The 13,732-nt window shown below is 43.3% G+C and overlaps 1 protein-coding gene across 1 annotated transcript; it reads right to left on the bottom strand.

The window, feature by feature from the left end:
• Positions 1-973: 973 nt before the first annotated feature.
• Positions 974-4,633, bottom strand: znf703 (zinc finger protein 703). The gene is made up of 2 exons (XM_029510500.1): positions 3,737-4,633; positions 974-3,260 (listed from the first exon to the last, which is right to left on the bottom strand). Exons 1-2 carry the CDS (start codon positions 4,001-4,003, stop codon positions 1,767-1,769), a joined length of 1,761 nt encoding a protein of 586 aa, XP_029366360.1. The 5' UTR covers positions 4,004-4,633; the 3' UTR covers positions 974-1,766.
• Between the last annotated feature and the right edge of the window lie 9,099 nt (positions 4,634-13,732).

The following is a 13,732-nucleotide window of genomic DNA, read 5'->3' as shown; positions in this document are numbered from 1 at the left end:
AAAGAGCTACCCAAAGTGGTGCTCAGGACACAATGACCTTGCTGGTGTGGCAAGGGCTGGGTGTAGTTTGGGAGGGTCATCCATTTTGTTAATGGGCCTGTCAAGTGACACCTGTGCTCGCCTTTCCCCTGTCTGGAGTGCTAATGAACCACAAGAGTAGAGGAGTCTGTGAGTCGGGGTCAATAGCCGCCTCGGAGACTACAGCATCTTTGCTCTGCGCTCCCTACACCCTGTCAGACAAATGGAGGGGAGACACAGATGCATTTTCAGGCCTGAAACAGTCTAATGGCACTGGTGTGGCTTTGAGATGAACTGGATCCTTCCTTTCAAATTAGTATCTAACAGATGAGTGGGGAATGTTGACTTCAGTGTACTACAGGGAAGCAGAAAGTGGTGAGATAATGGCTCTTCACATCAGGACAGAGGCCTCCATGTTCGTAGTTGCTGTCAGACAGCCTACTCTCCTCAGGGGTGATGTTAGGACTTTGATGAATATTTCTCTATTAACCGCCTCCCATCATCAGCTCTGGCCTTTGTGTTACAGCCCAATTCATCAGACCATAAGGAGATCCTGGTTTGACATCTCCCTCAGGTCATTATTGAAGTCCCAATGACCCAGCGGCCACTCCACACAGCAATCCACTCTGCTGAAGAGGCAGTTTTCAGGTCTCACAAACACGAATCAGCAATTAAAAGCTACACTTGCAACAAAAGAAATCTGGGTGATGAAGAGAGTGGGAGGAATGGAAGTCCTCAGAGACCAGCTAACAGGGCTAATGCGACCCAGCCTGCCCACCTTGGGACAGCCCTGTCAACTGATATGAGCCATGAAATATTGTGCATAGCTACATATAGCACAGCTGTAACAACCATAGTGATAGATAGGCCTAGATAAGTGCAGTCTGGCCGGATTTACTCCGTCATTTGTGACAAAGATGTTTCTATGAATAGTCATCATTGAGGAAAAAACAAGTCAAAATCATGTATAATTTATTTAACAAAATTAGACCATTCCCTGTCGGTTAGATAGCACAGCCATCAACAATTGTTTTTTTCATTTAATCTTGTCTTTGTATGATTTAGATCACTGACCTCAACCTGTTAACCCCAAGTAGGCATGAAAAAATATTACATCTTTCCATATTTACAAATAAAAACAATGGCATTGTTCAAGGTTCTCATGGACATGCACTTCTTCAGAATGTAAATGTTCTGTAGGCTATGAAGGGAAAAAACAACAGCAGGGAGGAAGAGTTCCCCAAAATAAAGCCCCACAGTCCATCCTCTTCATGGTGCAAGATTTTTATTTTTAAAGTGTATGATAGGCATAATGGTAAATTTTAAATCTTTTTTTTTTCACTTAGAATACTTAGGAACAATTTATTTGGACAGCAAAATATTCTCCCCAGAGTTGAATACCAAGCGCTTGAGTAAAAAATAAATACAGACTTTCAGTTCCAGGCGACAGATATGGAGAAAAACAACTCAAAAACCCCAAATCTAAACTGTTGAAAAAAAATCCCACAATTTATATAATTTCAACCTCTGTTTCCTGGCATCTTTAATCACTAGTCTGTTGGTTCTGTGATACAGACAATACATCTTTTGCTTTTGGAGAACCAGTCACAATACTGAGGCTAACAGGTGGGCATGATGCCCTCAGAAAGTGATGACCCCAATCTCAGGAATCCATCTTCAGTACTGCTCTGGAGAGTCCAAGATGAGCTGAAGCCTGTAATCTGTGGGCATCAACACTATTTCAGATATCACTGGTATCCAAGAGCTGAGGCTGAGCCCAGTCTCTGACTGTAAAGGGCATAGGGGGAGTAATAGGCTGAGGTGGATGGGAGAGATGGCATAGGAAGGCCTGGAGCTCCAGACAAGGGTGCTTTACTGTAGGGGTGATAGCGGGTCAAGCCCAGACCAGGGGAACCTCGGAGGGAGAAGGAGCTCGGCAGAGTACCTGGGCTGCTTGGTGGGGGCAGGTGGAGGTGACATGACGCAGTCGATGACACTGATGAAGGGTAGGCCGATAACAGCTTACTGTCAACCATCCCAGGCAGGGCTGTGTGGGTACGCAAGTGAGCTAGTAGCTCCTCTGATGTAGAAAAACGCTTGTCACAGGGACCTCCGACAGATACCCAGTTGCAGGCGTGGGGCAGCGGTTCATTGGGGAGCATGAAACCATAGGTGTACAAAGGGTGAGAGAGGGAGGGGGTGGTGCCGGAAGACAAGGAGCTGGAGTGCAAGGAATGTAGATGATGTGAGGGATAAACAAGGGGGAACCCAGATTTGAGAGTTGAGGGGTCATGGACACAGGTGGAGCAGTTACTGCCACCAAGGTGGGGTGCATTGGGGTAAGTCAAACAGTACGGGTCCCGACATAAGCCCTGCATCAGAGATGGTGGTGAGGCTCCAGTGAGTGGGCTGGAGCTGGGGTGCTTTCCCGTAAGTCCTATCCCTAAACTAGACTTGGTAGGATCCAGGCTGTGAACGAACTGGGAGGGGTAGCCAGCATAGGCACCCACAATGGAGCCATGGTAGCCCATGGTAGCAGGAGGCAAGGGGAAGACAGAATGTCCTGGCTTGAAAGGGGACACAGGGGCAATGTGCCCGGAGCCCAGGCCAGGCTGTGAAGAGGCCTGCGGGTCAGCCTTGCTCTCTGGTCGTGGGCTGCTGGCAGAGCTGGCATTGCTGGAGTTAGCGCTAGCCCGTATGTGACTGGAGTTGGCTAACTGAGCCCCATCCATCCCTGATTTAGCTCCATCTGAGTCTTTTTTGCCAGCACTGTTGCTGTTTGCGTCCGAGCTGGCCAGCTCTGAGTTCCCAGATTTGTTGTCCATGTGCGGGGCCTGGGAGTGTGGCGGGGGCTGTGTTGAGGGGGAATGGCTTTGTTTGTGGGGCAGGCTCTGAGTGTGAAGTGGAGAAGAGCTGGACCTCGGTGAATGGGGAGGAAAGGATGGACACGAAGCACTGCCCCCACTGGAGCTTCCATTTGGCACCCTGAAAGCTGCTTTATCTGAAGGCCCCTTTGTCACAAGAACATCCTTACGACAGTCGCCTGATGATTTGGAGTAAGGCTTGAAGCTGGATTTGTCCTCCAGGGACTCTCCAGGCTTGGATGAACGGCTAGAGGACTCCTTGTCTCCCAAGCTGCCGGAGGAGAGAGAGGCCAACTTGGAAGAAGAGGGGGGGTCTGGTTTGCCAATTTGAGAGCAGGTCTGGGCCAGTAGAGCCAAAGGACTCTTCTTGGCATCCAGCTACGAGGAAAAAAAGAGACCAAGAAAGTGAAGACCTGTTTAGAAATCGACCTGAAATGAAACTTCTCCTTAGAAATTTGGCAGTCTTATCTCAATTTTTCTGACTTGACTAAAGGAACACCGATGAAAAGCTTGTGAAATACAGTATAAGATAAGAAATGAGCTATACTAAACATACATGAAATATATATTCAATCAGTAACATTTCACAGCACATTATTTATCCACAAGATTCTTGCAATTTTAAAAACTAACATTTTTCAAAGTTGTCAGTAAATCACTGTGCGCAAAATGGCGCATATGACATTTTTGTCCGAATAAGACCAATTGCAAACTGCAGGTTTTTGTTTGTTTGCTTGAGTATAGGCCAACTAACAGATAAACGGGTAAAATAGTATCAGGCAATTATCAGAGAGATCGTTTTTTTTTTTTTTTTTTCATTGTTGTTGTTTTGTTTGTTTTTTTTTTTTACTTACTTCAATGCTGACCGGCGCGGATGTTAAAGGCTGGAGATATTCCGGGTGCAGCAAGTGGCCGCTGTGCGCCGTCAACATCTTTACGATCCTGATTGGAAGCCGTTTAGCCTGACGCGAGGGATCCGAGGGAGAGGAAGACGACGCGAGTGTAGAAATGGACGGGCTCTCCGCTCCTGTCCGGTGTGGGAAGCCGCTGGCGTCGGCAGCGTTGCGCTCCGGTGACTGGCTGCGTAAAAGCGGTTCAAGTCCACCGGGGGGATCTCTCATCTGGATCGGGGAGAGAAGAGGGACGACGGCATGTAACGGGCGGACACGGGGCTGAGATTCATGTACCAGCACGCCTCATGATGACAAATAAAACAGGAGATAATACGGTAATCCAAATGGGACAAGTGCGCAGTGCGCGCCCGCTGTGTCGGAGCCAAACTGTCTCTAAAGATGAGCAAACCGGGGAGTCATCCTGATTTAATAACAGCCTTTAATAATTCCGAAGTATTCCTCCATCCAATGTTGAAAAAAATAACTGAAAAACACCAGAAGTAGCCACGGCTCATCAAAACACGGCACAAAAGGAGGAATATCCGCGCAGAGGACAGTGTGCGTCGATCCTCTGATGTGTGGGGCTCTCCTTCTGCTGCAGCCTCACAGTACTTCACTTCTTCCAGCGGAGCTGCTGGTGACGTCAGGGGAGGGATTTCAAAGCGATGCGCCGCCGCCCAATCACGAGTGTCGGTGCTCATAAACAGGGGTGGGACAATGGCAGGAGGCGGGGCTTGTTTACTGGCCTCACCTCGTCCCCACACACAGGCAACAATGTATTTGTGGAAATCTGTGTCAATGACCTCCATAAGCCTCACACCAACCGCGCTTGGAAGATTAAACTCTCAAACAGACTTACAGGAATCCAAACAGGGTGATTAAGGAGATATCATACTCACCTGTGAAGAAACTAAATGCAAAATGAGAGTTAACTTTGTAGCTTGTAGGAGGAAAAGAGTTGCATGTAATTCTTAAACAATAATCTACAGGTTTTGTACTTCTCTGGTCTTTATGGAATTATAGCAGCCAGTTTGTCACTGTTTACTATCCTAAATTTATTTGTGCTTTTGCTGTATTTCATCTAAAAGTCACGCACACACAGAGAGAATTGTTTTGTTACTTTTCTTGCAGAATGAACTTGAGCATTGATCCCAGAAAACAAAAAACAAAATGGAGCTCCACCATGGCTACCACATAAATTATTTTCATTGTTAAAAGAGCGCAAACTGCGTTTTAAAGGGACTTTCTTCCTGGTGGAATTGACTCATCAACAGCCAACAGCTCTGATTACCGATGTTAAACAACCCGATCCATTATCCAACATTGTTGAAATAAGCCCTTTTAAATTAGTGTCACAGATCATTGATTAGTGTCTAAAGAAAAGCAGAACAATACTTGTATCTCCAGAAGGTTCAGTAGCTAAACTTGTTTGACATCTTACAACACAGTGCTGACATTATCAAACTATAGCGCCATCAGCTTGTTCCTTGATTATAATGACTGTTGCCATTTATCTGCAGCTGAGCAGAAAAGCAGCGTATTGAGCAGGATGAAGTCACTTCAGCCTCACTCAGCAGAGTCACTGTTTGACCTGTCATCATTAGCTGTAGGCGTCACTCATCACCCACATGCTGCCACTCACGCTTCAGTTACCTGCAGAGATCCAAGAATATGTGAACTCAAATGTGCACGCTGCTGGGCTAAGTGCAGTACAATCTCCTCTCGAATCCCTCTGTTTGTTTAAAACTATCTGTCGCCACCTCCGGCTGAGGCACATAAACAGGTGACGCGTAGCAGCTCTCTCACTGTGAGATGTAAAAGTAGTGCTGAGAGCATAAAACAAAAAATTGATCATAAAATCTAAAAAAGAAATGACAATGCAGACTGCTGGTTAAGATTGTACTCCTGTTTAACACACAGTTATCCACTTGTTAAAAGGGTGAGTGGGTGACTTGCTACTGCAGTGTGGGTGGGGTTGCATAAGGAAAAGGGGGGGGGGGGGGTAAAAAGAGACCAAAGAGGAGGGCACTGGGAAAAGCCAGACAAAGGCAGTGAGAGAATGAAACAAGGGAGGGTTCAAACAACAGGGAGCAGCTCCTTTCATGTGTCCCCTTGATGTAAGCTGGTAACAGCTGTTTTGGCGTGTCGATGACTGATGGCTGTTTCCTGTTGTGGATATTTTAAGGAGACTGCTTTTGCCTTAAAGAGGCTTCTCAGCATGTCCAGGTTCCATTGGCCCTAGGGGCATTTTCATGCCTTTCCATGGCTGTATCAAAGCAGTGGGTTTGGCTGGAACAGCAGCCAAACAAAACCCCTAGGATGGGGCTGAGGAGGAGTGAGGAGGAGCAGACCCCACATACCCCTGTGATCCTGAGATTTATAGTGCTGCTGAGGCCTGTAATAGACGCCATAGCTCTGTGGCGGGGTCTAATTCATCCCTGTGTTGAAAAGTTGCTGTTTGCCTGACTCCAGAGTAAATATATAACGCTGACATTAGGCAGCTGACTTTCTCAAACCTGGCTCAAGCAAATCTTCATCTGCTCCTTTGTCTTTTGTTCCATGTTTGGAAGTGCTGAGGCATTTTACTGTGCACATGGGGATTAGTGTTGTGTAGATGCTCCGTGCGATTATTTAAGGAGGGGCTGACATTCATGTGAGCTCATAAGCATCTTGTTTTTTTGTTTTTTTTTTTTTTTTTCATTTCAAGTTATTATATTTCTACAGGCCGTCGTTGGTGCTAGCCAGTCTTTGACAAGGTCTGGCTGTGTGGAGTACTGTACAAAGAGAAGGGGAGAGAAATGATAAAAGTGCCAGAGAGGCAGAGGAGGGAAAACGAGTGTAAATAACTCCTATTTAATTATCTGTGACTGACTTATGGGGTGTGTGGAATGGGAATAGAGGCCCGAGGCTAGAGCTCTGCTCTACCCCTAGTGTGTTCTCCAGTAGTAATAAAATCAAGAGAAAAAAGTGGATTAAGACAGTTTCATGGGGTGTAGCAGACATGGCATTTAGACCAAACACTTAAAAAGGGCCTTGCAGGCAACATTCCAGCCAGGACATAATGTTGAAACAGGGATTTCCTTGAGCTGAAAGGTCCACAAACAATATCTTCACAGTGTACTTAATGTATTCACACTTCCTTGTTTATCTGTCTGTGACGGCGTCTCCCTCTGTCTTTGACATACACATACTAATCCTTTCACAGCTGAATGTGCGTGCACTCACACATCAACACAAACAGACAGGCCATACTATGCATGATGCTATCTTAAGTGTGTGTTTTTGTACTTCATATGCAGTATCATCTATCTGAATGTCTGTATAGTTTATCTATGTGTGTGTGTGTGTGTGTGTGTGTGTGTGTGTGTGTGTGTTTCAGAGTCAGAGCTGCAGCTGACAACCTTATCTCTTCAGTTTAGCAGGGAGATTGTCTCTCTTGTCAGCTCATCGCATCTCACAAACTACAGCTCTTATCCACTCTGCCTACCTGTCGTCTAGCTGTCTGCATTATAATCACACAGGGATAATAGGCTTCCCTCTGTGTTCACAGATTGGCACTTTTATTTCAGAACCCTTGGGTTCCGCCTTGTCGTACTTGCTACACCTGAAATACATTCACAGACAGACATGTAGGACTAACACCGCCCACACACGCTACCCGAAGTCCTCTCCACACTGGGAAACAAAAGCTGCCATTGTCTTCCACATAGTGAAGTTATCGAGAGCACGGGGAGAAGAGGGAAGAACCGGCCCTGCTCCTCCAGACAGTGTCTGACTCAAATCAGATCATCCTGCATTGTTGTGTGAAATTTCAGATGACATCAAAAGCTGTTTTATTTTCCACTGGTCTGGAAAACAGAAGGAGGTCATTTCGATAGAAGTACAATCAAGGTATTCACAAGCTGGGCCTGTGACAGGCCTGGTTGAAGGAACAACAACAAGCTGTGCAAATAAAATCTCCCCAGCGCATTCCTCAAGCTTGTTAAAGTGAAATCTGACAGTCACAATCAGCATGTCTGCATCTTCATTGACCAATCTTTGTTATCTTTCTTCATGCTGAAACCAATTCTGTTTTATGATTTATTCAAAACCAAAACACATTATCTCCTCAGGACAACTAGCCTCTCAGAGTTAGTGCTTCTAACCTATTTAAGAGTGTTTATTCTGGATTCATGATCTGATGAACAAGAAGTAGGCTGTTGTAGTCGCAAACTTTCCCTCCACGGATAACGTAAGTGGAGAGGATGATAATGATGATGAGGGGCGGTATAGGCGAGGCTTGGCCACAATGCCAATCATCGAAGCCGCAGTCATGTTGGCTGCCATACCTTTGATGAGACAAGGAATGGCATCGCTCAATTAAAAGCCAATCAACATTTCAGTAAATCCTTTCACGCTTGACACATCAAACAGTTATTGAATTGTCCAGCCAATGCCATTAATCTCTCTGCATATGATTGACAACCCTGGGTCAACATAGGCATAAAAAAAACCCCTGCAGCAGTGAGGGAGTTAATTACAGGTCCTGTGACAAAGTCCACTTATGAAACAGTTTTTCTGCCTGATGGAGAACAACACATGCACTAGGTTTTTCTCTTTAACTGTATGGCTTTATTGAGTTGAATTAAATTTCGAGTAGAAGCAGGTCGTATTTACTTTTACAAATCGTCTTCAAACATAAATAAAAGCAGGCAGTAGGAAAAGGCATTGCAGAGACAGACCTATTGTGGCCAAAATATTTGTCTCAACTGGGTCCTTGCAGTGACGAAGCGCTGTTCTGGTTCCTGACAGTAATTCACCAGCTCAGATGAATACATGAAAGAGAAGCACTGCCATATATCAAGCCCCCGTGTGCTCCATGTGGGCCTCCCAAAGTCACACAAGGCTGTTTGTTATGCGGCTGTGCATTCTCATTTCCAACTATGCGCTGAGGGCTACAGGCCAAGCTGACACTTATGAAATATGTCCCTTGCTGACCTTAGCTACTGCCTCAGCTGGTGAGATTAATCCTGGGAGCAGACTGCATCAGCACACACACACACTAAAAACAAATGCTAATGTAACAGTTTGTATTAAGCTTTTTCAGTTCTGGTGAAATGATGTTGAACTGAGAACCTGCACAAACTATGTTTAACCAGTTCTGGCTATAAAGGTGAACAAACTATCCTTCTAATTTAAGTGGATTGATTAACTATTATGTGATTAACAACTTGTTACGAAAACACTCCAGTTGATTATACAAAAGTCTCATTGTTTAAAGTTTCACCTGGAACATTTGATTGAAACTACAAAGCAGACTGGTGTATGGAGATGCTGGGTGCAGGCCTGAGAGTCTGTTAATATGCTGATGATATTTCTTTCAAAATTTGCAATGAATTAAACTCATCATTTCATGACAAGGCCACAATTGAAACTAGAAACTTCAAGTGAATTCACTTGAATTGACATAAAGCATTATAGTCACTTCAAAAAGTTGATTTCAAAACATTCATGTATTGTGTTTAATGGTGTATGAACAATGTGAACCTGTTAGAGGCTAAGCATTAGTTGGTAAGTGTTTTAGTTTTAATTTCTCTGTTGCAGTCTCTTCAACGACGCTCAATTGACCTGAAGTTGACCTGATGTAAATGCATTTTGTAATAGTGGTGAAGGAGCATAAATATTAGGCAGCTTTTGTCGCTATGGAAACATCACATGTTCACAACTATCACAAGTCACAAGCAGAATGTACACAAACAGCTGTCCCCCACTTTATAAAAACTTTTCTTCCTGTATGTATTGTCTCCCACACTGACTATATTCACAGAAACGAATCAAAACGTTTGGAATTTTAATGAATTTACTTAAGTATTTATGTCTTTGTTAATGGAAGTTAAAAGGCAAAGTTAATGTGAAATTGACCAAAGTCAAACTTGAGCCTTAGGCCCACCAGAGATAATCAACCATGCCTGGATTAAATCAATTGAACATCTTTTCTATTAGCTTAGTCAAGTGATCAAAGAACAAGTAGTCCATATAAATGACAGGAAATCAGACTTACATGAACCTTGAAATCGTTTCTGAAATGTCATGTGTTTAAATTTTTTGCTTTCTGAGAATTTCAAAGGTTGGGAAAAAGGAAGAAAACAGTTGAAAACATACAGGTGGCATTTAATTACTGACCATAAAAATCAAGTTATTAAAGCCTTTTTTCCCTGTGCCCTGTTTTCTGTACTGCGGAAAGTGAAGGATCCTCATAAACTTACAGCGTGACATTTAATTATTAACCATAGAAATGAAGTTATTAAGGCCATTTTTTCCTGTGCCCTGTTTTCCGTGCTAAGGAACGCGAAGGATCCTTATAAACTATCATTTTACTACCTCTGCACGCTTTGTCTTCTTCCTGTATTTTGCCACAGTTTCTGTTGAATACTGGTCTCTCTTAATGTGCAGAATGAGATGACTTGGCCAAGTTTGGTCTTTTATAAAAGATTGTTTAGTTGCTAGGAGAGAGAGCAAGCTGTTCTTGCAGCCACAGCCAGAAGGTTGCACTACTGGTGTATCGTAAATTACTCAAGACAGTCTACAAGAATGAGGTGGAGGGGTGGGCAGTGGTTACGTGAGGGCTATAGGAAAGATGGGAGAGGGACGAGAGGGGGTGAAAGAGTAAGCGTGGTTTTCTTTGGTCCATGGTGATGAATGGGTTTCTCAACAAGCCAGAAAATACATCATATCACCTTTAATGGGTACACATTTCTGCAGCCATAACTCAGTGTTTAAAAATAGTGGGGGGAAGGTGAAATACGACATCATATATTCCTCCTAACGACACTTTTACGAGCCCTCCCTGCAGTATAAAGGCATTGATTGCTATTTCAAAGCTCACTGTTAGAGTCAGTGCTGAGTACCTCCAGCTGCCAGGACCAGGAAAGGCAGAGAAACCACTTTAACACATGGAGCCAAAAATCAAGCCTGTTCTGTTGGTGGTTTTGTAGTTTGCAAATAGTTTTCTCTGTGAAAAAAAAAAAAAACAAAAACGGACATGACTTTCATCACAAAAAATGTGATCTTCGCCATGTGTGGTCACAACAACCACACATGATGTTGACAGATGATTGCTATAAAACACTTTTTTGTATACATGGCAGTTTTCTTTCTGTATGGACTGTCAACATACACAACTGCGAGGAGTGGTATACTCACACAGATACTCTGGGCTGGAAAAGTGAGCTTCAGGTCGTCATACAAACTGATAAAAACTGACCGGGCACATTTCATCTTGGTTGGTGTACCTGTAAATGAGCTCACAGAAAAGAACCGCTGCAAGAAGCTTTGAGATGTAATTGTATGTTTTTAAACATTACTTTGGAGCTTTAGCTCACTCAAAGAAAGTTGGAGCTGTGCTGTTTCTGGTTTACCACAACTGTGCTGGCAGATATGTGTTTGTGCTCTGGAAAATATTACAGAAGGAAAAGAGGTGAAAATTAGTCGGCCCAAGGCTTGTATTTATGTTAATGCCGAATCAAGCTGGAGATGATAAATACCTGTCTGTGGTGAAGTCATTCCACTGCAGTCAGTACACACTACTATTCACTTCCCATTGTGACCTCTTCTTCTCCCCCACTGCTAATATTTACAAGTGCACTTTTAGGACTACCAGGTTGCATCAATCAATGTATATTTTCTGTATGATTTGTTTGTATTTTCCATGGCACCTTCTCTTATACTGTTCTTGTTCTCTTGCCATCCCTCTACCAATCCCCCTTTCCTCTCCTTCATGCTCTCTCTTTCTCTAACTCTCTGCCCCCCTTCCCCTCCTTCTCTCAACCCAATCAGTCGAGGCAGATGGCTGCCCCCCCTGAGCCTGGTTCTGCCCAAGGTTTCTGCCTCTTAAAGGAAGTTTTTCCTTGCCACTGTCGCTAAGTGCTTGCTCTTGGAGCGAAATGTTGGGTCTCTTTAACAACTCTATAAAGAATTTGGTGTTGACCTGCTCCATGTGTAAAGTGCCTTGACGTAACTTTGTTATGATTTGGCGCTATATCCATAAATGTGATTTAATTTGGTTTGAACAGCACACTGTTTAAAAGTGGGTTTGTAGACCAGAGCACAAGGGCCTATAGATAATAGTAGTTACATCAACGCATGCTAACATGCTCATCATCAATATTACTCATGTGAAAAATTGAAAAAAGAGAGGGGGTGAGTGTGAAAGAATAGAAATAGTTCAAGAAATAGACCGCTGACTGGACTTATTGCTTTGGCAAATTTGAGGTTCTTTTCAGTGAGCAGATCCCAGATGTAAATTTATAGTGTTTGTGGGAGCTGCTATTAAAACCAAATCCATGGCCTGCCCGAAGTTATTCATTTCTGGAGTCCAGTAGGAAGGAATTCTTCTGCTGACATATTGCCTGTTCTTTCAGTGGAGGTGGAAAATGACAGACAGGAGAAATTTAAAGTCGACACATGCATATATATCAGTCTGTCCTTTCCTCAGATTCTTTAGTTATACTTCAAGAAAGTAACATATTAGCAGAGCAGGTGGTCGAGTGATTAGCATGCATGTCATTTAATTGCAGGGTCTTAGGATCAAATCTGACAAAAGGACCTATGCTTTTCCTGTTAGCCTCGCTGCCAGTTGCTTAAATAAAGGCTCCCAAAATACATAAAAGAAGTAATGCTATGTAATTTTACACGATAACCTGAAAATCGAGTGAAACAGGCAGTAGAAATCAAACAGTAGTTTGAAAGTGGGAAATGTTATGTTGCTCCATGTCCACCTCTAACTGAGGACACTACCACAAGCCTCAGAACTGTGCTCATGATGTGTATATATATATAAAGTACAGAGTATGTGTTTTGGTCTGTGCATGTTCCAGTGTTTTTGCCCATGTGTCATTCCTCCATTTAAGAAACTTGACTTTCAGTGGCTTCAATTTTTCTTCAATTTTTGTTAGCATTCTTGACCACATCAGGCACATTGTAAGAGTGTGTGCTGATATGTGGAACATGTAAAAAAGGGAATGCAGGGCATGCACATCACTGGAAAAAAGTCAGGAGGCAGCAGACCAACCATTACTTGGTTATTACACAAAACCCAATAAGAAACACAAACTTTGTAGTCTCACAGATGAACAGAAATTCAGTCTCTTTGGAAATGATAAAAGGCATATCCTTTTTCTTGGAGAGACAAACCTACACTTTGTTTTTGGTTTGGTAATGGTGAGCTTGTGTACTGTATCTGTTTGTCTGTAATAAGCCAAAATTTGCCCTTCAAAGGAATGACCAAAATCCAGGAGTCAGTAAACATATGCTCTTGCTGAAGTGCCAATAAACAAAGGCATCAAGTCCAGCCCAGCTGCAGGGCTGCAGCTCTGTGGCTAAAAACGACCTTCGACCTTCCTAAAACAGAGGCAACATTTAGCACATTATGATGGATGTATTTGTGGCCAAGTTGTTTTGTGAACTAGAAATTTAAAGGCTGCTTTTGTACAACTCGGTGAATTTATATTGTTTCAAAAATTCCCTTGAAATTAGACAACTGTATGTCAGTCAGTTTGGACCATGTTATATTGGGAGGGCAGAAAGCTCAGGAGGAATAGCAACAGTTATTAAAGGGGTGGGACTTCGAGAAGAGTCAATTTGTGGGTCTTTATTTTGATTTCTGGCTTTGATGGAAGCAGAGCACTTAGGCCAAAGTAAAAAGATAGTGGGACAGAGATTTGTGTTTCTGTGGCTTCTTGTGGCGAGCATGAATGTTAATTCTAAATTCAAAGACATTATAAATATTATATTGGCTTTTCCTAATATACAGTTGCAAGATGGATCTGGTTATTTATACATGCATTATTATTTTATATAAGTGGCGCTTAAGAAGTCCTTCAATAGTCCATTTCTAGACCTTATAGCTATGTATAGCTACATGAACTCTTAACAATTCACCTTTGCAACACAGAACCTTCAAAAATGTCAGCCTTTCTC

This window comes from Echeneis naucrates, chromosome 9, assembly GCF_900963305.1.
Source record: "Echeneis naucrates chromosome 9, fEcheNa1.1, whole genome shotgun sequence".
Lineage (NCBI taxonomy): Eukaryota > Metazoa > Chordata > Actinopteri > Carangiformes > Echeneidae > Echeneis > Echeneis naucrates.
The sequence above is the reverse complement of the archived record's forward strand: the minus strand, read 5'-3'. Positions and strand labels throughout refer to the sequence as shown.